At 44.5% G+C, this 24,813-nt stretch overlaps 3 protein-coding genes across 3 annotated transcripts; 1 reads left to right on the top strand and 2 right to left on the bottom strand.

Moving 5' to 3' along the window:
* Positions 1 to 2,888: 2,888 nt before the first annotated feature.
* On the bottom strand, positions 2,889 to 5,465 carry iscua (iron-sulfur cluster assembly enzyme a). The gene is made up of 5 exons (XM_061671616.1): positions 4,822 to 5,465; positions 4,082 to 4,195; positions 3,875 to 3,985; positions 3,700 to 3,778; positions 2,889 to 3,277 (listed from the first exon to the last, which is right to left on the bottom strand). The coding sequence occupies exons 1-5, from the start codon at positions 4,909 to 4,911 to the stop codon at positions 3,189 to 3,191; spliced, it is 483 nt and encodes a 160-aa protein (XP_061527600.1). The 5' UTR covers positions 4,912 to 5,465; the 3' UTR covers positions 2,889 to 3,188.
* On the top strand, positions 5,058 to 15,090 carry sart3 (spliceosome associated factor 3, U4/U6 recycling protein). Its single transcript, XM_061671614.1, has 19 exons — positions 5,058 to 5,295; positions 8,039 to 8,165; positions 8,262 to 8,366; positions 8,450 to 8,634; positions 8,821 to 8,926; positions 9,253 to 9,377; positions 9,475 to 9,630; positions 9,839 to 9,977; positions 10,058 to 10,165; positions 10,266 to 10,343; positions 10,422 to 10,480; positions 10,617 to 10,726; positions 10,811 to 10,923; positions 10,997 to 11,073; positions 11,162 to 11,333; positions 12,056 to 12,504; positions 13,520 to 13,672; positions 13,757 to 13,941; positions 14,012 to 15,090. The coding sequence occupies exons 1-19, from the start codon at positions 5,095 to 5,097 to the stop codon at positions 14,172 to 14,174; spliced, it is 2,811 nt and encodes a 936-aa protein (XP_061527598.1). The 5' UTR covers positions 5,058 to 5,094; the 3' UTR covers positions 14,175 to 15,090.
* A 45-nt stretch (positions 15,091 to 15,135) lies between these two features.
* Positions 15,136 to 17,742, bottom strand: ficd (FIC domain protein adenylyltransferase). The gene is given in 3 exon segments (XM_061671615.1): positions 15,136 to 15,922; positions 15,924 to 16,483; positions 17,192 to 17,742. Coding segments are annotated over 3 exon segments (1,353 nt in total). The 5' UTR covers positions 17,463 to 17,742; the 3' UTR covers positions 15,136 to 15,400.
* Between the last annotated feature and the right edge of the window lie 7,071 nt (positions 17,743 to 24,813).

Raw genomic sequence — 24,813 nt, 5'->3', positions numbered from 1 at the left:
CTCAGGACCTCAGACTGGGCTGAAGGTTCACCTTCAAACAAGACAATGACCCTAAGCACACAGCTAAAAGACTCATGACTGTATTAGCTCAAAAGGGTGCTTCTACTAAATACTGAGCAAAGGGTCTGAATATTTCAGTTTTTCTTTTTTTAATAAATCTGCAAAAACTTCAACAATTCCATTTTTTTTCTGTCAATATGGGGTGCTGTGTGTCCATTAATGAGGGGAAAAAATGAACTTAAATGATTTTAGCAAATGGCTGCAATATAACAAAGAGTGAAAAATTGAAGGGGGTCTGAATACTTTCCGTACCCACTGTATACTGATCGGATAGGTGTGAATGTGAACGCTTGAGTCTTATACTACAGGCTCTGCGAATGGCTGCAGTGCACACGTAACTGCTGGTGTGACCTGCGAGTGGAGTGTAAAACAGAAACATCCTTAATTGTTGGGTCAAAAAGACAATCGCGAGCTCATGACACAGCTCAAATATCAAATATGAGGAGGAGAAAAAAAAGAAAGCAGTGAAGTGGAATCCGAAAGCTGAGTCATGACTGAGTGATTGACGAGGGTCACGTCCCCACCACTTTTGTCAATCGGGTGCTAAATAATTGGAGGAAAAAGGAACTGCCCTCGTACGTTCACCGGCATCGCCAGATGGTCGCAGGTCAACCGGCTTGCAATTTGGATGGCTCTCTCAAGCATGGAGACGTGTGGTGTTTCTGCATTTGTTATTAGGAACCCCCTCTTGTGCTGCAGAGAAGCTCTCACATGTTTGAAGCATCCGGAAGAGGTAACACAGCACCTCAAAGAAGTGCCGTTAAACTTTGATGAGGGGGTCTTTAAAAGAAGCCACGAGGACACAAGCCTGTTCATCTTCTGGAAAGACACGAAGAAGGAATTGAAGAATGGAAAGAGAAGAACATGGCTCATAGACAATGAAATTAACTCCTTGTATTGTTCGCTTTATGTTACAGTTTTCTGCTACTGTTATGTTCTTATTCTCCTGCAGTGAGTCACGATGTTGCTGTCCAGATGTGGTGTCCTTCTGGTCCTCTGCGTGTGTCCACACGTCGGTATCGCTAAGCCTCCGTGTCCCGTCGGCTGCTGCTGTCTTGGCCCGGGAGTTTTAGTTCTGTGCGAGTCCTTGGGCCTCAGGCGGCTCCCTCGTTCAGTCCCCCTCGGCGCTGCCGTCCTGTCGGTGGCCAAAAACCGGCTGTGTAACGTGGACCACCTGCTCCGTCCCTTCGCCAGCCTGCAGGAGCTCAGCCTCAGTCACAACTTGCTGGGCCGCTTCCCACGAGGCCTCCCTCCCAGCCTGGAGGCCCTGTTTCTACAACACAACCGCATCGCCTACATTACCTTCGGCGCCGTGAGGAAACTGTGGAATCTGATTCGACTGGATCTGGAAGATAACCTCGTCCGTGCCATCCAGCCGGGGGCGCTTCGAGGCCTGGAGAAGTTGCAGGTCCTCACGCTGAAGGGCAACAGGCTGAGCAGCATTCCTCCAAATCTGCCCCCCTCTTTGACCCTCTTAGACCTCTCGGCTAACTGCATTTCGGCCCTGGGTCTGCCTTCTCTGTCCCCTTTGGTCAACTTGCATGTGCTCAAAATCAGCAGCAACCGCTTACGTTCGTTTTCGGACAGCATCTCCGGCAAGGTACCACATCTCCCATCCGCGGAGCTGACCGACTCCCTCTGGGTGTGCGAGTGTGACATTTTGTATCTCTATCGCGGGACAGTTAGCGGCAGGTTCAGGATGACCAGCACGGACGTGACGTGCGCCGAGCCAGACCATCCCGCGCACAATCCGCCTCTAAACCTCTCGATCGCTACAATCTCCCCTGGCGTCCTCAAGCCAGATGACAAGACAATTCAGCTGAAGACCTTGACGGCGAATCCTGCGGCGTCTCGGGTCCGACGTTTACTGCGAGAGACGCAACGGGAATGCTGGTCAACACAGCCAATGGCACGAGACACCACTGCTGGACATCTTCCTCAAGCTACAGTCCCCAAGATTCAGATCTTGGATGAGCACTTATCTTTGGACACTTTAACATATGAGGACTGTTTGTCCCAGAAGAGAACCCAAACTGTGACCCTACCCTATTCAACTGCAAGCCCTCATGAGGAAAAAAAGTGCAAAGACAACACCACCACCACATGCTACTCTCAGATGATTACAACCCATCCTACAGAGACGCAATCTTTGTTTTCCACAAACAAAGACACCACCTTGTCCACCTCCGACCTGCTTCGCTCAGAACTCAATTGGCCGCCGGCGGTCTTGTGTGTGCTGTTGCTCCTCCTCACGCTGCTGCCGTCACTAGTGCTGAAAAAGCTTCTTCAGCGCCAACAGAGAGTGGCTCCACTTGACAGAGACGATTTTGGAGGACATTAGCACACGAGCGTTGTTAAAACAAGCTACAGCCCTTTCAAATATCGCATTCATGCCTATATGTATTCTGTGATCGATACGTTTTCTCCTCAGGGTCACAAGTAACCGGATCTGATCTCAGATTAACATAAATACTGTATTGGTAGGTTTCTATGGAAATTTTATTGACCAAATCTCTCCAGACTTTTGTTTTCTAGTACTTTGTAACGTGTCATATGTCTAACGTGTAACCACATTAGCGCTGTTGTTTTTACTTCCTATCGTGAAGATTTTCTTTTCCCAATCCAGTTATAAAGGTTAGAGGTCACATTAATGGTGGAAAAAGTTTTTAAATGAGTTCCCATTTTTTTCATATTAAAATATACTGGAATTTGAATAGGGGCTTGATCTTTTATATCTATTGGATGTTAACCTATATTTAAGCACTTTATTTCTGTTCTTTATGGTGCTTCTTCAAGCTTTTTGGTAGCACAAAAGGAACACAAGTGAATTATTGTGATATTGACCTTTAATTTCCAGTTGCAAAATCTCCATCATACAAGATCTATCGCAAATGTGAAAAGAATTGAGATACAGCAATATATTATTTTGATGCTAAGGTTACTATTCCAGCATCATAAATGCAAATATTTTATTGAGGAATAGGCTTGTTACATTATTAGCAGAGGAAAAACATGAGGGAATGATCCATCATCTCCAAGAAAGAATGCTTTTTGTACAGTCCTGTAACAACATACACGACACATCCCTGAGGTACACCGACCCATTGTGAATATTTAGCGATGGGAAATTAACTGCTGGCTTTGACACCTTGCTCCTCCTTGTTCTGTTTCACTCTGTAGTCCGACAGGGCTGCTCTTATGGCGTCTTCTGCAAGCACTGAAACACGAAAAAGAGAATAGGGAGCGAATGATATACCGAGGCGACGCCACAAATCATTCTGCGTTAAGGACAAATGTGCTTTGTATTGCCTGTGACAAGAAGTACAGGATTGCTTATGTTTGAGGAACATTTGTAGTCAAGTGCGCTGAAATAGTCAGGACAGATGCAAAAAGGAGACTTTTGTCCCTTTTGGCTAATGTCTCTCATCCAAGATCTTTTCCACAGAGTGGCTAAACCTGCATTATGCAGTATTGCATAATTCACCTCTTTTTTTTTTACATTCTAGCCTACTTTCTGACACTATAATGGTGGCCCCTACATTTCGCACATGGATGTCTGTCACGTTGCATCACTTTCTGCTCTTTAAAAAAAAAAAAAAAGACATTTTTAAAATCTTTTCATGTATTGTCGCTGCTTACTGGAACAATGAAGCTTGACAGGTGGAAGGCAGAGTTCTTTTGCAATGTCTGTGTTCTTGATCCTCAAAGCTTCATCGATCTGCGGGGGTTGACGGGAGGAGGGGGGAAGAAGAAAGCAACCTCAATCAATATAAGAAAGACTTTTTCAGAATTGTTTGATCCTTTGCAAACTCACCGACTTCCCTTTCACCCACTCAGTTGCCAGAGAGCTGGAAGCAATGGCTGATCCGCAGCCAAATGTCTTGAACTTGGCGTCCACAATCTTACCGTTTTCATCCACTTCAACCTTGGGATAAAACAAAGTACTTGATCTGCTTGACAAATTACAAAAAAAAAAAAAAGAAAGCGGCAGTTACTGTCAGCTTTTGAGCGCTTCCCTTACCTGGAGCTTCATGACGTCGCCACAGGCTGGTGCACCCACTAAACCAGTGCCCACATTCTTGGCGTTTTTATCCAAAGACCCCACATTTCTTGGGTTTTCGTAGTGGTCCACAACCTTCAATCGGACAGAAGTCAGTTTCACCTGCTTAACTCTTACGGCGCACGGTTTGGAAATCGTTATAACTCAACGGCGCAGATGTTTGTTTAAGCCATGTTTGAAAAGCTGCTGGAGCATTTATTCGATATCCAGCATAAGGTCCATGTACTAGTATGCTCATTGTCCTCACTAGTAAGACGACCGTGTCCTACTAGTAACCCCCCCCCGCCCCCTTCTCACTACGACTGCCAAATTTGACCTACTAGAATGAAATCAAATCAATCAATAAACTACTGGTAGGAATGTGTCACGCTCTAGGAGCCTCCTGTAACCTACTAGTAGCACCAAATTGCCCACTAGTAACGAGTAGTTGTCCTACTAGTGTGCAAGAATGTCAGTCAGTAATGGAAAGTAGTGATACGTACGTTAAAAACGTTGATAAGAGTCATTGTTAGTAGTAAAGATAAAAAGCCCATGTTGACACGGACTTTAGGCTGGACATCAAGGATATTGCTTAAATGCTAAAACGGCTGCACGGTTACTGGGCCAAACGGGCAGCACGCACATGAGCAGACGACTCGACGAATCCTATATAACTTCGTTGCAACAATTATAAAAGGTGTTAGGAAGATCCATTTGATTACCTTCTTGTGATAGGAGCAGAGGATTTTTAGCTCCGGGCGCAGCAACCTTGTGTCGAACAACAACGCAGACTTTCGTAAGGCCATCGCCATGTTCACAAACCGACCACTTCCGGAAATGTACGAGCGAACACGAGCGCAGCCTGTTTGTTGATAAACACCGAAGGAGAACAGGAAGATGAGGTCGGGGCGCCCACTAGCGGCCAGAGGTTACTATTACAGCTCGTGACTAGCGGGGCTGTTTGGGCTTGTTACCAGGCAGACAGCCTTTCCAACATGGCGGCGGCGAGCAACGCAGAGCCTACGCATTTGCAAGATATGGAAGAGGACGACGCGGCGGAGATGGACGAGCGGGGAATGGACTCGGAGAGCGACGGCGAGGAGGGCATGGGAGTGGACAATTCGGACGACGAAGAGGACGACACATCAGAAGACGAGAAGGAAAATGAAGCCGAAATCCAGCGACTGGAAGAGCAGGTAACTCTCACTGACGTTAGCCGAGTAGCTAAAGGCGAATGAATGAGTGCGAAACAGTCGCCGTCAACTCCGCGAGCGAGATCTTGCCGCGTTATTTATCTTCGCGTTGGATTAGAAGAAACAATTGCTGGCTGAAATGGTCGAAATCGGATCTTTGCGAGGTTATTGTCGTGACGCTGACGCTAGCTCACGCGCGTTTTGATGCGTGACGTCACAGCCTTCAAGTAATAAGAATACGAAAAAAAACGGAATACAGTACGAATCTAATGACTAAATGATTAAGTCTTACTAAATGTACAATTTCTAATACTTGGGTTAGTGTCCTTAAATGTTGTCGTAGCCACCTCCTCCCCGCAACAAAGTTCATATTCCACTCTACATGCACTCGTTCCACGCAAACTATTAAAAGAATAGAATAGAATGAAACACCTTTTATTATAATCCGAATTATCATGAAGTGGAAGTTGGGAGTTTTTAGTAAGGTAAACCTAAGATGTGTATTCGAGGAGGAAAGGACACTGAGCATTTACATTATCTAGAGTACTGTTACATTTCATTCTTGCATAAATTTAGCTGTCTTCCCTAACATTTCTCAATTAAATTGTACTTAATTTTCTCCCCCATTTATCTCATTAGTCACTTGGTTAATTGAGTTATTGCAAATACTAAAATAAAAAATGTCAGTGAAATCATTTTTATTAAATGTTTGGTTAATTCAATCAATTTATTCTAAATAGCAAGCTATTTTACGTACACATTTTCGCTTTTTATGTCAGGCAGTAGCTAAATGATAAATGGAGTGCGCTTATTTAGCGCTTTACCTTCACCATCACAGTGCCCACAGTTTAAGTCGCGCTGCGGACAAATGGACAATGACAACTGCTTGTTGGATAGATGTTAATCTGCTTTCTGGTTACTGCCGAGGCGCCCTTGAGCAGGGCACCATCCCCACCCCCCACCCCCAGCTCAAGAGCTGCAGCATTGTTTATGTGCCTGCACGTGTGTGATCTGGTTTTCTGTTTGGTGGGCAAACCAAAATATACAGTAGCGTGCGAGTTGAATTTGCACTGGAGGGCTTATGAGTACAGTGTTCCCTCGCCACTTCGCGCTCACGTTTTGCGGCTTCAGTGCTTCGCGGGTTTTTCCAAAATATTCATCAAAAAAATAAAAATGAAAAAATACAGCCATATCGGCAGCCATATTGCAGAAAGACTTGCTGTTTCATGTTGATGCGCGACAGAGAAGGTTTCCCTGCATGCCAAAGAAAGAGATGAGTTCACTCAGAGGCTTTGTACATGCCTGTACTGTACTGTACATGCCACGGGCACTCATACAAGGCGCGTGATTGGTTCCCGGCGCGACATCGACCGATGAGAGCGCGAGTGGATTTATCCCGTGAGCTGATTGGCTGCACATCATCACAGCCTCACCCAACATCTTCCTTTGTTGTATCTCGCCAGTCTTGTCCACGCTGTTGATCTGTTTATCTTAGTGTTGTGTTCGCGATCACTTTTTTTGTTTAACCGATAACCGTTTTGGATTAGTTAAGCCCTCACAGTGCCGCCTAAGCGCTGTGCCCCTGCGAAAACTTCCTCCGGGGTGTCCAAGAGGAAGAAGATGATAATGACCATCAGTGAAAAAGTGAAACTTTTAGATATGATCAAAGAGGGCAGAAGTTTTGCATCTGTGGCACGCCATTATGGCGTGAATGAATCTACAGTGCGGTACATCAAGGAAGAGGAAGCAAACATCCGCAAAACTGCTTCAATAACCTTCAATAAGGAAGCAAAACGTGTGGTAATTCTGCGTAATAAGAGAATTGTGAAAATGGAAGCTGCATTGAAGTTGTGGATTGCTGATTGCAGGGAAAAGACAGTGAGTTTGGACACTAATATGATCAGGACAAACAAAGGCCAAACCTCCGCCACCAACACAATCCTCTTCGCCTCTCTCAGAAGGCAATGCTGATGAATGTTAATTACTGTATAAGGTTTTATAATGAAATATTGAAATAAATACGTGTAAATATTTAAATAAATACGTGTATTCTAATCATTCTGGTACCCACATACTTTGCGTTTTTTAAACCGCAAAAAGCGAGGGGTCAATGTATATAAAATAATAATTTTTGTTTACCTCATCTAAGAATGTGCCTGGCCCATCTATGTGTTGTCAAAATCAAATGTGGTCCTTGAGCACAAAAATTTGCCCACCCTTGTCTTAGAGAATATACTCGTGTCTCTAACAGAAATATGGACTCAACATTAAAAATGGTATTTAGACTTTGTACACAAGTAGCAACACATCGTAGTCTATCACTAACACAGTAGTAAAGCCCATCCATCCATCCATTTTCTACACTGTTTTTTTGTGTTGATGGTCACAGAGAGCTTGAGCTTGTACCAGCTGACTTTAGGCAAACGACGGACTCGTCAAGTGAATTTTATTTAAATAGCGCCAATTCACAGCGGAAGTTATGCCAAAGCACTGAAGACATTTAGCAGGTCAAGAACCACACTGATCTGTAAGAAACCCACCATGAGCAAGCACTCTGATGGAGGAAAGCGTATCGTATGTCAGCACCGTCGTAAACTGAGGAACCCTGTATAATTACTAAAAAGACATGAAAGAAAGTAACCGTAAGTGTCTCACCATCACATTTGTAACCTCACTTCATCCCAAGCGTTAGCTTGTCAAAAAGATGCAGATCCCACGTTTAATTGCACTGTTGTGTGTTTTGTAGCTATCGATCAATGCCTTTGACTACAACTGCCATGTTGATCTCATCAAACTACTGAAGCATGAGGGAGAGCTTCTCCATCTGCGAAAGGCCAGGCAAAAGATGAGTGAGCTTTTTCCTCTCACAGAAGGTTGGTGTATATCCGCTGCAAACCTCGGCTCAGAAAAACATTCAAGTGGATCTGTGTGAATTGTTTCAGTGACCCCACATCTCTGTAATCCCACAGAGATCTGGCTCGATTGGCTCAAGGATGAAATTCGCCTGACTGAAGAAGAACCCAACCGAGAAAAAGTTATTGAACTTTTTGAGAAGGCTATAAAAGACTACATTTGTGAGTGCAAACTGGCAAACCCAAGATTCTGACATCTGGCTATTACACAATCCTGACATTCAGTGTCTTGCCATTCCACCCAGGCCCGGATATCTGGCTTGAATATGCCCAGTATTCTATTGGTGGCATGGGATCGCCAGGTGGCATCGAAAGGGTGAGATCCGTCTTCGAGAGAGCCATCACAGCTGTTGGGCTTCACATGACCAAGGGACAAATGGTGTGGGAAGCGTACAGAGAATTTGAGAATGCCATTCTGGCCACAGTACAGGTCAGTCTTGTCTTCGTTAGCGACAATTTAACAGATGTCTGATGTTCCCTCCCCCCGTCGAGGTTCCTATTGCCTTTCTTTGCCTCATATCGGCGACATTTCTCTTTGCTAATGCATTTGGATTAGCTCACTTTCCGCATCGTCACTTGTTGTGTTGTTCCTCCTCTGCATTGTCTTTTCTTTCAGCCTCCTCCTGGCAAGATTCCCAGCCATGATGAGCAAGAGCTGCTGAACAAGCAGCTTCAGCGCATCCATACGCTGTTCCGCCGCCAGCTGGCCATCCCCTTAATGGGTAAGGATGCCGTGTCTCGCTCCAGATGGGGTGTTGTAAAATGAGCAGCAGTCTGGTGTGTGTGGGCTGGCCCCAGCCTGAAGAAATGTGCGTGACTCATGTTAAGAAATCGTTTTGGTTGGTGTCACAATCAATTTTGAATCGCTAGTAAATGCAATCAAGCACACAGGAAAACCTTTTTTATTTGTTTTTATTTTTAACCCCGTACCCTTTTTTTTACTCACTTCGTGAAGGCAAAACTAACTGAAATCTCTTATTATTTTAATGAGACGTACATATGTGATTTATGTTTTATATACTAATAATGTCTTTTTTCCCCCCCTTAGACATGGAGGCAACTTATGCAGAGTATGAGGAATGGTCCGACCACGGTCCACCCGAGGAAGTCTTGCATCAGTACAAAAATGCTTTGCAGCAGAGGCAGAAGTACAAGCCTTTTGAAGAGTCACTGGTAAGCAACCAGCAATGAGCATTCAGACCTGATGTACCAGCTGGGTCACACGACTTTGAGCGCTGCTCTTTGGGTTTATTCGGTTGTCTCGCTGCAGCTGGTGGCAGAGACGCCTAAACTGGCCGAGTACCAGGCCTACATCGACTTTGAAATGAAGGAGGGGGACCCGGCCCGGATTCAGATGACGTTTGAGCGGACTCTGGTCGAGAACTGCCTGGTGCCAGACATGTGGACCAAATTTACCACATATCTCGTGAGTACAGTCTGAGAATCATATGCTCATCAGATAACCTTTGTTTTGGGCAAGTATTTCTATAATATTACCAGAATCTTATGTCGACAAAGTACATATAAGCAACGGGTAATAACAATATCCTATATGAAGACAATGGCAGTATTGACTCAGGTGTGAAAATCACCACGTTCCTATTCAGTTGCTGTGTTTTCTTTGGCCTCTGCAGGACCGTCAACTGAAAATCAAAGATCTGGTTCTTTCCACTCACGATCGTGCTGTCAGAAACTGCCCGTGGACGATGGGTCTGTGGAAGAGCTATTTGCAAGCTGTAGAGAGGCACGGGGGCACTCATCAAACCATTTCAGGCAAACACTTGGACTTATTGGCGCACATTTTACACGTCCGGGAGAATGATTACTGAACGAGGCCCTGGTGTTTCCCACAGATTTGTTTGAAAAAGCGCTGAATGCGGGGTTCATTCAAGCTACGGATTATGTGGAGATCTGGCAGGTATACCTCGACTACCTGAGGAGACGTGTGGATTTCAGCCAAGGTGAGAGCCGCACCGGATGAAGTCGGTACTCGTCTTTTTGTGTTTGGAAAAGTTCTCATTCTTGTATCGCCCCGCTGCTGGCGGCCGCCCCACCTCACAGAGTCGACTAAAGAGTTGGAGGAGCTACGAGGGTCATTCACCCGCTGTCTGGAATACATGAAACAAGATGTTGAAGAAAGTAGGTGCATTCTTATTCAGATGTTCTATTGGAGTTGAACATGCGTTTCCATTCTGACTCATTGTGCCATGACACCAGGGTTTGGGGAAAGTGGAGACCCTTCCTGTAACATAATGCAGATCTGGGCAAGGATAGAGGTAAGAATTGTAACTGCGGCAACTGTTTTGAATGGATAGGCCTCCTTTGTATTGGCCATTGCGTGTCAGTCCGCATCAGGCTTATACAAAAATTGCCCCCCCCCCCCCCTCCCCCTTTTTTTTGTGCTCCTCCCAGGCCCTGCATTGTAAAAACATGCAAAAAGCCAGAGAACTGTGGGACAGCATCATGACAAAAGGGAACGCCAAGTACGCCAACATGTGGCTGGAATACTATAACCTCGAAAGGTCTGTCAGCGCATGTCATGTTAAAGGTGCAATGCCAAACAAACGTTACAGCACGGCCACTTATATTTCGTACTTTCTCTCCAGAGCTTACGGAGATTCTGTCCACTGTCGAAAAGCGCTTCACAGAGCAGTGCAGTGCACTTCCGACTACCCAGAACACGTGTGTGAAGTCCTGCTCACCTTTGAGAGAGTCGAAGGTGAGCTCCCCCACATATGATAGACTGATATGACAGTTGAGGAGATTTTTTTATGACATGTCCACGCATCCAGGCTCTTTGGAGGACTGGGATGTGGCAGTCCAGAAAACAGAGACGCGTCTGAACAGAGTTAATGAGCAACGGGCAAAGGTTTGGAGCACAGAGCAGCATTTGTTTTAAGCATGTTTGTCTTTGAGCAGCTTTTGACGCTCATGGCCATCTTCGGGCTGTCTGTTAGGCGGCCGAGAAAGAAGCCATCCAGGCTCTATACGAGGAGGAACAATTTGAGCAGAGGCGGAAGGCCAAGGCAGACAAGAAGTCTCAGAAGAAAGTTCAGAAGGGCGGTCGATTTGGGGAGAAGAGGAAAGCAGAGCACGGGCTTGATCAAGATGAGTGGAACGACCATGCAGGTAAACACGCCCCTGTTGAAATAACAATTTTAAAAATGGATTTTTTTCAGAGCATTTTTTACCCAAAAATCATTTGATCTGCGACCTGTGCTATGAAACAGCTGTGATTAGCTGAAAAAAACAGTCTTGGGTGTTGCCACCGCTCACTCAAAACTAAGATAGACTCCAGCTCACCCATGACACTAATGAGGACACGCAGCATAGAAAATGGATGGATGCTGTGAAGCAAATAATACAAATAATTTTGACAATAAACTGGTTGCACAAGTCTAAAACAAATACTTTTGTAAGTGTCTTGTGCTTTAGGTAAAGCATTCACATTCTGCTGTTTTGGATGGGAGTCCATGGCACATGTTGACTTGGGAACATTCCTTGCAAAAGCATTCCAAATGTGGCAGATTGGGGAGATATCTCCTGTGCACCTAACATACACCCAACATATTGCCAGTTGCATTTAGGGTTGCGCTCTTCCAAAACTTTGTCATTTTCTTCCTGTCACGCCACTCTGTGGTCGACCTGAAGGAATGCTTGAGGACATTGTCATGCAGCGAGTGGAAATTCCGCTTTTTAGCAGACGTCTGAAGGTTTTAGGCCGTAGCTGATTGGCCAGTGAATGATTTATTGTTGTCTTGGAAATCCAATTATTTGAACATAGGTGAGTTCACGGCTATCCATTTCTCAGGAAAAACTTTGACATAACCGGTTTCCCCTGTCGTTGATAGAACAAGCTCCTAAGCGACACAAAGGAAATGGTGAGCAAAGCAAAGAGGAGCACATGGAGACTGAGATGGGACTCTATGGGAAGAAGGCGCCTCCTGGCTATAAAAGTTCCGCGCCTGGATTCAACCAAGTCCAGCAGGCCAGTGCCCAGAAGCAAAGCGATGATAAAACTGAGCTTCGGAACAATGAAAACAGTGTGTTCGTTAGCAACCTGTCGTACACCCTGGAGGAGCCTGAGGCCAGACTCAGGACATTCTTTGAGACGTGTGGACGCGTCAACCAGATTCGCCTCGTCTCTAGCAACAAAGGGACCTTCAAGGGCTTTGGCTATGTGCAGTTTGAAAGCTCTGAGTCTGTCACGGAAGCCCTCAAACTCGACAGACGGGAAGTGGAGGGCAGGCCTATGTATGTGTCACCGTGTGTAGACAAGAACAAGAATCCAGACTTTAAGGTAAATATGAAATACTGTACAGTGAACCCCTCTTTATTGCCTATTTATTGCCTCGAGGCAGACATTTTTGTGGTCGACTTATGTCAGATCAGACAACGAGACAAAACTGGTCTTTCACGATTGCACCATGTCAGACTACTGCCATAAAATCTTGCCGTATCTCGGTCAGACAGTGGCAACACCGCACGACATGTATTCTGATACCAGCGTATCCCGTCTTTTACTATCACTGGGCTTTATCTTGTCAAATCAAACACTGTTGGGGAGGCGCAATCTTTGGCCGCAAACGGATACAACTGTTACCATAGCGACAATGAATCGCCGCAGGAATGTTGGGGGAAAAAGAACAAAAAGAGGAAAACTCTGAGGAAGTGAAAAGAACACTCATGCTGGCCACAGCATGAGTGCTCCAAATGTGTGTCAACGCATGCTTGCTTCAAACTGTTCCTTTGTCACTCCCAGTTGAAGTTAACGGGCCAACAGAAATTAGCAGAGATGTTTTGCCAATGATAAACCTTCAATAAACTGCTACTTTAACACACTTGGAGCAGCAACACAAACAGACCAAACAACAATACTCGCTGGCATATATTCTCTCTGCACTGTGGGAACAACTATTACTGCTGCTTAGTAGGGGACCTTCTCTGCCTCTTCTTGCTCTTAATGACACTCCATCTATAGCCAGATGAGCCCAGTGCTGCTTGACATGTTGTGGTACACCGCAACTCTAAAATTCACTTGTGCTCTTAATGTGCGGGAAGTGTGGTTCTCGACCATAAGTGCCTGGAGACAACTTCTGTTGTCTGAGTTTGCACTGCATAAATGAAACTGAATTAAATTTAAAAAATCAGACTTGCCCTACTATATACTATAAAGAAACAATAACAAACTATCACTTACAAATCTGTTATATTGGGGACAAAAAAAGATGAACCCCTATTATAACGGGGGAACGCTGTTTATGCAAAATGTCTTCTGGTCAGTGGCGTCTTAAGTGAGTACTCCACATCTTTAGGTGTTCAAGTACAACACATCTATGGAGAAACACAAAATCTTCATCTCCGGGCTGCCGTTTTCCTGCACCAAGGAGCAGTTGGAAGAAATAAGCAAGCGTCACGGCACCATTAAAGAAGTTCGTCTTGTTACGTTTCGCTCAGGAAAACCCAAGGTGAGATAGTAGGTGTCATACACTGAAAATATGAAATGATGAAGACAGCTGATGTGTTACCCTTGGAACCGTGGGCTTCTGCAGGGTTTGGCATATGTTGAGTTTGCAGATGAAGCGCAAGCTTCTCAGGCCGTCTTGAAAATGGACGGCATGGACGTAGAAGGGAACCAAATCTCTGTTGCTATAAGCAACCCTCCTCGCAGAAACACAAGCAAGCTCGGTCCCAGTCAGCCCACCGCAAACCTGACGCCTCACCAGTTCCACGGCGCGTAAGTGTACCGATCGGCCTTTGAAATCCTCTCAGTAAGTGATTTCATCATGAAACATTTTTTCCCCCAGGAGAGGAAGAGGACGCACACAGGTGTCATTGCTCCCTCGCTCTTTGAATCGCCAAAGCGGGCCCACAAGAAAAGTGGAGAATGGGTCTGCATCTGAGGAAGGTGCCGGAGATGCGAAGCCCTTGTCCAATGCAGACTTTGCTAAGATGCTTCTGAAGAAGTGAAAGGAATGCCTGCTGGCTTCACACTGAGAGCCATCACGTGAATCTTTCAAAAGAAGTCCCTTTGTGACTCTTGACTTTCTGCAAACGTCAGCCTTCTCGTCATTGTTCGTGCGAGATTGCCTTAACTGCAGAGCTGCTGCCCTCCACCGGCCCCTTTCAACCAAGAACACCTTTGACCCTGGCCATTTTTACTTTTCCTTCTCTGGCTGTGTTTAAACGTTGCTGTCGGGTTTTATTAAATAACTGTAAAGTACGTGTGTGTAAATATGTTTGAAATGTTCTTGACATTTTCCCAAATTCAACCTTTTATTTCAGTGGGACATTGGACTGACAACCCTATGTTAAGAAGTGTGTAGAATAGTGTATGTGCTTACACATACAAAATCAATACATACGAAGCAGCTGCCTGTTAACAGAATTATGCTAAAATATTTTCGTTAAGACTTTATGGCTCTTAAGACCACCATTTCAACAGTTAAATGTATAAACTAGTCCAACAGTCTCTTTTGAGAAATTTAAATGTGATCCCCTTATGTCAGGCAATTTTTTTGTTTTGATTTAAAATGTCAATTTAAGACTGAGGCATAATAAATTAACTGGCTGGGGCTGACTTTTTTCAAGCACTCACATTTAGTTTTATATCTATGCAATTTTGCTTGCGTGATCAGTTAAAGAGTACATTTGTGTAAGGTCATCTTATATGAAAAATATAGTCAACTAAATGACACACTATGGAATACAAGCTATAGAGATTGTTCACCAGTGGCCTATTAAATACACATTCTGTTCGTCATGTGGTGTGTATGAACATTTTATATGCACTAAATACAATGATAGTGTTTTTAAGGTAACTAAATGGCTGGTTTGTTAATGTATTACCTGTGTTTTGAAGGCAAAAATAAAGATATCCACCTAACCAACGTGTAATTTAAACTTGAGACATGCTGAGATTTCACTTTTATTTGCAGAAAATAAATACTCAAATGACAAAAGTGCTATCCCATTTCTAACTAAAGGTCCCACAAGGCATAGATTGAAGCTTCTCAAGTGAGGTGATATTCCTACAAGTCCCAACTTCTGACCTGGTCTCCCATGAAATTTAAACTTCTTTTAAAGTTCCCACACAAAATAAATTTCACCAAGTTAAAGACAAAGCCAGGCGAAGCTGATGGATACAACCCCTTTGGGTAAAAAGTAGACCTGACAGATGCTCTCCAATCACCAAATCAGTTGTGAACTGGGATGGTGTGTTTGCAGTCAGGACAGGCTTGGTCCTGCCTCGACCCCGGGAGCCCCACAGAATGCTCAGTGGTGGAGATCAACAAGGTGTCCAGCGTAATCTCGGTGCATTTGGCAATGAAACGGATGAAGGGGCGCACGTCGCCCTCGTTGGCCGTGTCGAGAGCTGCGTAGTACTCGGCCCTTTGCTCTTTGCGAATGGTGATGGGCGGGTATCGCGCTTGCATGAGCACAAGGTTCATCAACAGCCGCGACGTGCGCCCGTTGCCGTCCACGAACGGGTGCACGTACACCAGTTTGTAGTGAGCGAGAGCGGCATACTCGACCGGGTGCAGCTGCAAGGCCTCGTCGGAGTTGAGCCACTGAACCAGCTCCTGCATGTGCCGCTGCAGGTCCTGAGGGTGCGGCGGGATGTGATGGCCTACAAACACTTGGTTGGTGCGCAAGCGGCCCCCCTCCACGGGGTCCACGTAGCCCAGCACCCGTCTGTGGATCTCCAGGATGTCACCTGACACTGATGGTTCCTGTCCTGGACAGCAGCGTGGTGTTGATGTACTTCATGGCTGCGTCCACACCGATGGCCTCATTCTGCTCCTGCAAGCTCTTGCCGGGGACGGCGTAGCGCGTCTCCAGGATGTGACGGATCTCCGATAAAGTGAGAGTGCTGCCTTCTATAGCTACTGTGTGGTAGATGTGGTGGTAGTAAGTCTCCTCCATCACCCGACGTAGCGCAGAGTTGCCTTTAGGAATGGACATGAGCCTGCGCACCTTGCTGTCAATGATGCCGAAATGACGCTGGTCAATCTCCTCCACCAAGGGCAGGGTGCGGTCTCGACTCATCAGGGCCCTCTCGTTACAAGGCGAGATGGCCAAAGCCTTAGTGTACAGGTGGTCCGCCTGCACCACGTCCTTCTCCTCCTCCAAAATAGTCCCCAGCTCGGTCAGGGCATCCACGTAGTCTGGATTCAGACTGAGCGCATGCACCAGCAGCTTGTGGGCTTTCTCCCTCTTGCCGTGTTTCTTCATCTCCTGAGCCTGCTGCAGCGCCGCTCTGGCCTCAAAAATCATTTCTGTGAGACAGAATTGATGTCAGAAAAAAAACAAAACACTGCAGCTATATACACTTTCTATACCGCTTGTCTTCATTAGGGTTAGCAGTTGAGCTGGAACCGATAGCGACTCACTTCAGTTTAGGTGGGGTACAGCCTGCTAACAATCGCACCCATGAACAATTTAGTCTCCAATTAACCTAAGACGCATGTTTCTAGGATCTGGGACAATGCCACAGGACTCCGCATGAAAGCATGAGAACATGCAAACTCTTGAGTCTCAAATCCCAGAACTGTTGGACTGACGTGCTAACCACTTGGCTCACATCCAGCCGATATGTAATTCAAACCTGATTATAATAATACTACCAGTCATATTGAGCATGTGATTTTTGATACAGTTTTTGTATTTGATCATATTACTTGTGTTTTGATTCCAACCAAAGCGCTGGAGAGATCAGGTGTCCTTGCAAAAAAAAAAAAAAAAAAAAAAAAAAAAAAAAGATTTATTCACTATAAATGACATATCCTTAACCATCTATGCCATCGACGTATAGTGACAGGTCAATGATAAAAATGAAATGCTCCCTTTAGTTCACTCGCTGGCAGAAGGTACTCACGAGCGTACAGTTGCACATTTGTGTGGTGCTGCCTCAGAGCTTTTCTAATTTCAAATATGTGCCGTAACTCAGCGAAGACTGGTACAATCTTCCGAACACTCTCGGGTACCTTTGCTGGGCTTGGCCCTCAGAGGAAGCAGGTCGAGGGCCGTGAGGGGGACAGTGAGGCCGGTGGTCTGCACAGCTGGGGGCTGCTGGGAGCTCCCCCGCAGCTGGCAGCGGAGCCGCGCGATGGCGTTCGGGGAGCCCCGGCACTGCTCCTCCACCCCGACCAGGGGCGTCAGCAGGGCCACCAGAGAGCCCAGGAAGACGCAGAGAAGCGGGCCCCATCCTCCGAGGAGACGGTCGCTAGCGTATCGCCACGCAGTCACCGCCGCCATGACGACTCCGGGTTGACTCCTCCATTCTCGAGCTCCACACGCCACTCTTTCTACGTGTACCCCGGCCAGGGGAGCAGCGGGGCGGATGACACAGGCTGGAAGGGGAGCGCCGACAACACGTCAACGTTTAGTCAAAACCGACTCAAACAGCGGTTACTTATCCAGTCTTACGTTAACTCGTTGACGAGAAATATGCAGCGATGAAAGGCTAAAACTTTCGCCCACCAGCTGTTGTTTAATACGCCGCCGAGATACAAAACATAACACATCGTCGGCGTTTTTCGTCTCGACCTGCAAACATACTGCGAAATCATTGGCCAGGCTAGAATAGAACAACGACGTTGATTGGTTGAAAACCCAGCACCTTACGAAGTCGTAGTCGTCTCTGATTGGATGATTCCTTGCAAAAGGATTGACTTTGCCCTATATTTTGTCTGTCAGGCATCCTATCCCAAATCCAATGTACAGTGCAATTTTTACGTTAAAAATGGGGTCAATATAGATTATTATTGAGCAAACTAAACCACATCGTTCCAGTCAATTTAATGGTCAAGATTATTTAACAAAAATTCACTCAACTCATCATCCGTACTGCAAACATTCTTGATAGTCTACCAAGTGCAATTTAACTGATATGACAAAAGAGGGCAGCAGTGTATCGTTTTCCAAACCACACTTTGTGTGCGACACAGTTGCTGTAGTTTGCAGTAAACAGTGTTTCCTAACCTTTATTGAGCCGAGGCACACATTTTACATGACCAAAATCTAATGGGAGACCACCACACCAAAGTTTCACAGAAAGTATACATATTGAAATAATGATGATCTCGTCTGTATTTACTCTCAAATGTACTTACTCAATGTTTGATTGCTATTACGGATTCCGTTGTATGAATCGCAACAGGTGGCTACACAGGTTCATTATGAATATCATTTCATTAATTTGGTCTGGTTATCACTATATCACTATATGTCGTTGGCATAGATCACAGGTGTCAAACTCAAGGCCCTGGGGCCACATCCGTCTCGCCGCATCATTTTATGTCGCCCGGGAAAGTAAATCATGTTTGTCGGCTTCACGTTTCTTGTTAAAATACCAAAACTAAATCAAAATTCTCTTCACTTTTAATAACATTGATAAATATATTGCAAGCCTTTATTGCTAGCAGTCCCCCTTTTAGAATAAATTGCAGAATATTTTAACAATTTTCTTTTAAAATATAGTGGCTTCTGTTTTCAGAACAAGTTATTCATCAATTTCTAGTGTATGTAATAATATGAGGCAATCATATATTTATATTGGTTCACAGTCATTACGGCCCTCTGAGGGAAACCATAACTACAATGTGGCTTATGACAAAAATTAGTTTGACCCCCCTCGGTAGAACAACAGAGACACGTTATTTGTTGTAGAAAAATTATTACAACAAACCAATTAAGTCAAATGAGGTCATTTCCAACAGCACACTTGATGATTTCTCACAGCAAACAAATGTGTCGCAGCAGCAGTAGTTGGGAAAGGAGGTGGCAAAAGTAGCAGTACCTATAAGTAGAGGTACAGAAAATAATTGTGCAAAAAAGACTGGTCAAAGTAGAAGTTGTAATTCAACTCCTGTACTTAGGTAAGAGTAAAAAAAAAAAGTTGACTGAAAATGTAATTAAGCACAAAAGTACACAATTAATTTTTACCGTCAGTTATATATACTGTTTTGGATAACTTGGCACAATGGAAACAATACACAAAAAATAGTTTACCCATTTAATAAATTTTCATTAAAGGGGGGGAAAATCCTGTTGCGTTTGCTGTTTGTATACTTTCATAACTTTACTAATGCAAATTAAGACAATAACACCAACTGCTAAATTAACTAATAATCAAAACAGCAAACATTTCTCTTAAATCGGACCATGGATTTGGAATATTTTGCTTCTCATTCTCCCATGTCATTGCTGTCTTTTGCCGCCTCATGAGACCCAAGATCTTAGTCAATCAAGAGCTCACCTGCGGTTGACTTTAGCCCCGTTTCCATCTTTTTTTTCCTGACGTGTGACATTATCCACAGAGGGCAAAAAAAAGTCAATTTTCAAATGTAGAAAGTTAAAGGGACAATTTGCAGTTAAAAAAACCAACAACCTTTTTGTCATATATTGTATGTCCTAAACTGTGTATGATCTGACAGTAGAATATTACTGAAACAATCGTTTGAAAAATTAGCCCTCTCTGGCCCCGTTTTTATTTGGCCAGATTTCTTTCACCCTGGTAGCACCTCAAATTAAAAAGATGCAATTGAAAAAAAACGCCACGAACATCACATCAAACTTCTCACCGAGTCGTCGGGTAAGTTGATCACTTCTTTTCTATTTCTAATTGACTGCACATTCCCAAAAATACAACATCAAACTGGCAATATTTCATAATAACGTTGCGCACTCATGGCTGACCGAGGCGCACTCTGAGGCAGCCAGGCGAGCGCGACGAACCGGGGCACATTCACATATTGCTAACAGTTTGAAAACTTGTATAGTCTACTTTTTTAAAGTAAAAAGTTGTCAGAAAAATAAATAATCAAGTAAAGCACGGATACTTGAAAAATGTACTTAAGTATAGCAACAAAGTATTTGTACTTAGCGATTTCCTACCCTTGGTTGAATCTTTTGCTTTCGAAATGTATTACTGTAAAGTATTTGCCAACTGTGACAGTTTGTAGCTTGCATTGTCATACTGTGGGTTTACATTGGTTGCAAACAAGTTTTCCCTAACAAACATGCAACTCATCAAATTTCACCTTTGGCATATTATAAGTGGCAAGTCTCTCGTGTCGTACCAAACGTTAGCAGTAGCATCATAAAAATGCGAACAGCTATGAGGTAGGGCATAGACTGGACCACGCAAAGTGGCAATAATGTCGGCTGAGTGTCATGCAATAATGACTACTGTGACTCCTCACGTAATAATGTCGATATTATCAGGGCCAGCGCAAGGGATTTCGTGCCCTGGCTCCTCTCAGTCACGAGCCCTTCTAATTGTTACCGGTAGCACGTTTCCCTCTGCACCCCTGGACATTACTACCGAGGCCTCGTGTCATGATATAATAAAAACTGAGTACACACAATAATATGAATCAATAATAACCTCACCTGCTACTACATATATTATACAAATATTATTCAATTAATATTTCTCTGACCGTGTGTTTTGACACAGCTCTTGTATCGGGGCTCATTAGACCGCAGCAGTCTTCTTAATAGTGCGAGTGCTCACGTTTTTTTTCTTTGACTGATGCTTAGTGGTAGACATTTCTATAATATTGTGTGAGTACTCCGTATTTAGTGCTGTATTATTACATGAGCACTCAGTATTGATGACGATATTAAAATACAAGTAGTCATAAAATATTCTATTATTATTATCAAGGAAAGTGCTTATTGGTTGTTACGATATCGATTGTCGTCGTCAGTGAGCGGCTACGTGCGGCCGGTGCGATCCAATTCCGAGATGGTCTCTCGCTAATTCCATTTCTAGCCGTCCTTCATATCCTTTACACACTTTTATGAGAGTTTATGACTTTTATGAAACGATTTGATATTTTAAGATGTGATGTCTAAATAAAGATAAATAGGCTTAGTCGCATTGGCCAGCAGCTGTAAACCGCCGGTGGTAATGTAGTGTAGATTGATTCCTGGCTGAATGCCAGAGCTGACATATCTTCAGCAGATGGCCATCGTGTGTTATCAGCTCTAAATAGCTGATACGATCACACACCCATCTTGACGCGCCGCAGGAGCAAACCGTGGCCCCCGAAGTGCAGGGAACATATGAATGTTGATGCCGTCATCTGTCTCTCAAAGCTGAGAGTCCCGCTGCGTCTCTGCAGCGGTATCACCCTGGAGAATAACCTGTTGGAGTCTGTTTGATCTCCATTGTTTTCTCACTCGCGTTGTTCGTCTGCACTCTGCCAAGGTTAAAAGGCAGACTGGTTAATTTTGAGTTGTTTATTGGGATTCATATTCCCCCCCGATCTGAAATTTCATCAACACGTGCAATGATTAGCAGTGACGGGTGAGGAAATTGTAATTGCTGTGTGCTGCATACCAGCCCCAAACTAAATTCCTGTCAAAACAAAAAGAAGAAAAAGGGGAAAAACATTTCAAACCATTGCTTAACGTATCATAACACCACTGGGCACGTTGAGGCGAGTAACTCATTTTTCTTTTCTTTTTTGATCCACAAAGAGAAATCACACATCAAATACATTAAAGAGACAAAAGTATTTGGCCAGAGCAAGTGAAAATGCAAAATGTAGTTGGTTTCTTTCAAGACTTTCAAGAAGATGTTGGAATTTGTCTGTGGGAATTTATTTTTTTTATTATCAATCCCAATTATCTGTGAGGTACAGATGTTGGACCCGAGAGAGGATCAGGCTCACAATCTCTGTTTTAGTTCATTGCAAAAGAAAGTGCTCGATGGGGTTGACGTCAGGGTTTTGTGCAACCACGCATGGCTTTCTGGACCTTTGTTTTGTGCACTGGGGCACAGCCATATTGGAACAGCAAAGGGCTTTCTCGGTGAGATGAAGAATTAAGATTCTTGGGGGACTGGTGTCTAGTCCTACTCCTGAATGATTCATTGAATTGTTTCTGGATATAGTTGTTAGTCTATAAGTGGCGTACGATTGGTCGGCAACCAGCCCAGTGTGTACCCCGCCTCTCGCCCAAAGTCAGCCGGGATCCAACTCACCTGTGACCCAAATGAGGACAAGCTGAATAGAAAACGAATGAAGATGGTGCTAGTTGCTAGAAATGTTATTAAAATAAAACATTTATGAAAGGTATGCCAAAAGAAACATTTCACCCTTCAACACCACAAAGCAGCCATTGCAGAGGTATGAAGTCATCAGCCACATCAAACTCACAAAAAAGGATCTAGGTCTTGTATCCAGGGAATCCGTGTAGGCATCTTGCTCCATTTTGATGAAGTGCTGCTCTCTTAGATCACACTAAGATTATGCAGAGAACGTGTTAACAAGGTACACCTGCTCCCGTACTGGCCAAAAATATCTGCTCAAACCAACTAAATTTAAAAGCTGGCTACAGACAAAATGTGAGCGAGTACTTCCCCCAAAAATAGAAGCGCTCTCCTTTTCGAGAGTGTGAGATGATTGATGCACGTATTTGCCTTTCCAAAGCTGCGAGCCGACTGCGTCTTTGTGTGTTGGCTTTTGGCAAATGGCGTCCTCGCATGGCAGATATGTATAAACGCCAATCTGCTGTGGCTCAGGAAGTGTGGTTTCTCTGCTGTCCTAGTGCTCCCTTCCAAAGACTGACTTTCATCATTTTACAAATTTACTTACTAAATCTCATTAGCTGCCAGCCTTCCCAGTTAACATGGATATTTGACTTCTGAAGCCGTCAATGGCAGTGAATGGGTTAAGGTTGGTCACGACAGTTCACTACTTACGCTATACTGATGTCCTACTGCCAAATCTTATTTGATTCATGACGCTTTGAGGACAAAAAGGCTTCCCCCTCAAGGTTTTGTGATCTCTATAATGTGGATTCTACTTACTTCAAAGTCAGCCTTTTATGTGCCGTTTCCTGCTGCTGTCTTTTCCAAAAACAGCAGCGAGTAGGAAATTATTGAAGATAATGTTTCCTTGAACTGATGCTTAATATAATAAGTGGAGGCTAAAGACAGCAAATTTGCTCAGCTCTTTGGGTTCTGCTATTTGGCTTGGGTCCCGCTGTAGTTTCTGGCCATGTCATCATATCGGGCTTTAGAGCCTTTCACGTTTTGTGGGAAAACATGAGCAAATGTGGTTGAATAGGCAAATGACAAAGAAGAAACATTGGCATGAAAATAACAGTCCCTGGGTCATGCCGTTCACTTGTTGTTTGCCCAGCTGGCATATGTACTCATGTGCCCCAAACGCTCAGCTGTGGCAACACACACACACACACACACACAAAAAGCGCATGTGCCTCCATTTGAAATCATTGATGAGTGCTAATGCTGTTTTCTTGCCATGTTGATGCAATTAAACGCCTCATGCCACTTAGGGATGATTATGATCTGAATGGGAAAGCTACACTCTTATCCTCCAATATGCTTTCCCGCGCTTCACTTGTATCTCCAGCATCGGTGTTGATAAATGACGCCGATGCATGCATTGTGCACTTTTACTTCATCGTTTGTAGATTTTTATTGTATTTTTTTCAAATAGACGAACAGGCTTCAGGATGAACTTCACACAGGCTGACGTTAACTTGAAGCACGCCCCAGAGATGACCTGTCACCGGCTATTAATACAACACCACGTCTGGCTGCTACATTGCTTCGAGACGAAGAAAATCCATCATCTCACCTGAAAAAAAAAGCGATCCGTCAGGACAGGGAATAAATCCCTGCGGCTTAAACGCCGCGCCAACCATCTCGCTCTCCTCACTCCTCGCAGCCTCTATGGAGCATCCGTCTGACTGGCTCTCTGTCCCCCCCCCCAAAAAAAAAAACAAAAGGAGGGATTCAGGGTGGGGTGCTTTATTCTGGGTGACCGAGCAGGGTGTCAGAGATAGAGGATCTCGTTAGGCAGTCAGCGAGAGGAGAGGAATGCAGGCCCCCCTTTGCACTCTGGTGTGGATGACTCCAACGAGGAGCCCGTAACAAGAGCGAGTGAAGGAGCTCTCCTATGGGAGCAACGAATGTCCCTGACTATCAGCAGCCCAAATATCTGTCTTATAGCGAGGAGCTGCTCTTAAATGTCAAGATCCACACTCGTTGGCAGACTGACAACAGCTGTTCCCGGACGATTTGGGAGGTCAAGACATCTTTTTTTTTTTTCTCCGGCGGAACAAGCGCAGGCGAGGGTGTGATTTACTCCCTGCCTGTCCAGGGAAGCCTTGGTTTACACAAGAACACTGAGATTAGAAACCATTTTATAGGTCCCACACTAGTTCCTCGCTTATCTTTGGCTTCCTTTGTTTCTCTCCTGACCAAAAGATATCCATGTCTGCCAGAAGTAGATGAATAGAGCAAGTCGATGTACACTTGTCTTATATACAGTCAATATTGATAAATATCTATTTAGCCAGATATCCATCTAGCTTTCTAGCGAGCTACCTACCGACCTACCAATATAACTAGTTAGCTAGGTATCCAAAGTCAGCTGGAATTGTCTCCAGTTAACCCATGACCCTAATGAAAACAAGTGCTACAGAAGGATGGATGGAGGGATGCTATTGTGCTTTGAAAACTAGCCAGCACGTACAGGGGAAGAAACATAAGCAGTAGAATGCTCTCTCTATCTATCTATAAGGAAAAGTGAAATAAATATGTTACCCAAAACAGCAGGGGAAG

Source organism: Phycodurus eques, chromosome 3 (genome assembly GCF_024500275.1).
Source record: "Phycodurus eques isolate BA_2022a chromosome 3, UOR_Pequ_1.1, whole genome shotgun sequence".
Lineage (NCBI taxonomy): Eukaryota > Metazoa > Chordata > Actinopteri > Syngnathiformes > Syngnathidae > Phycodurus > Phycodurus eques.
Note: the sequence above shows the minus strand (reverse complement) of the source record. Positions and strands in the feature narration are given on the sequence as shown.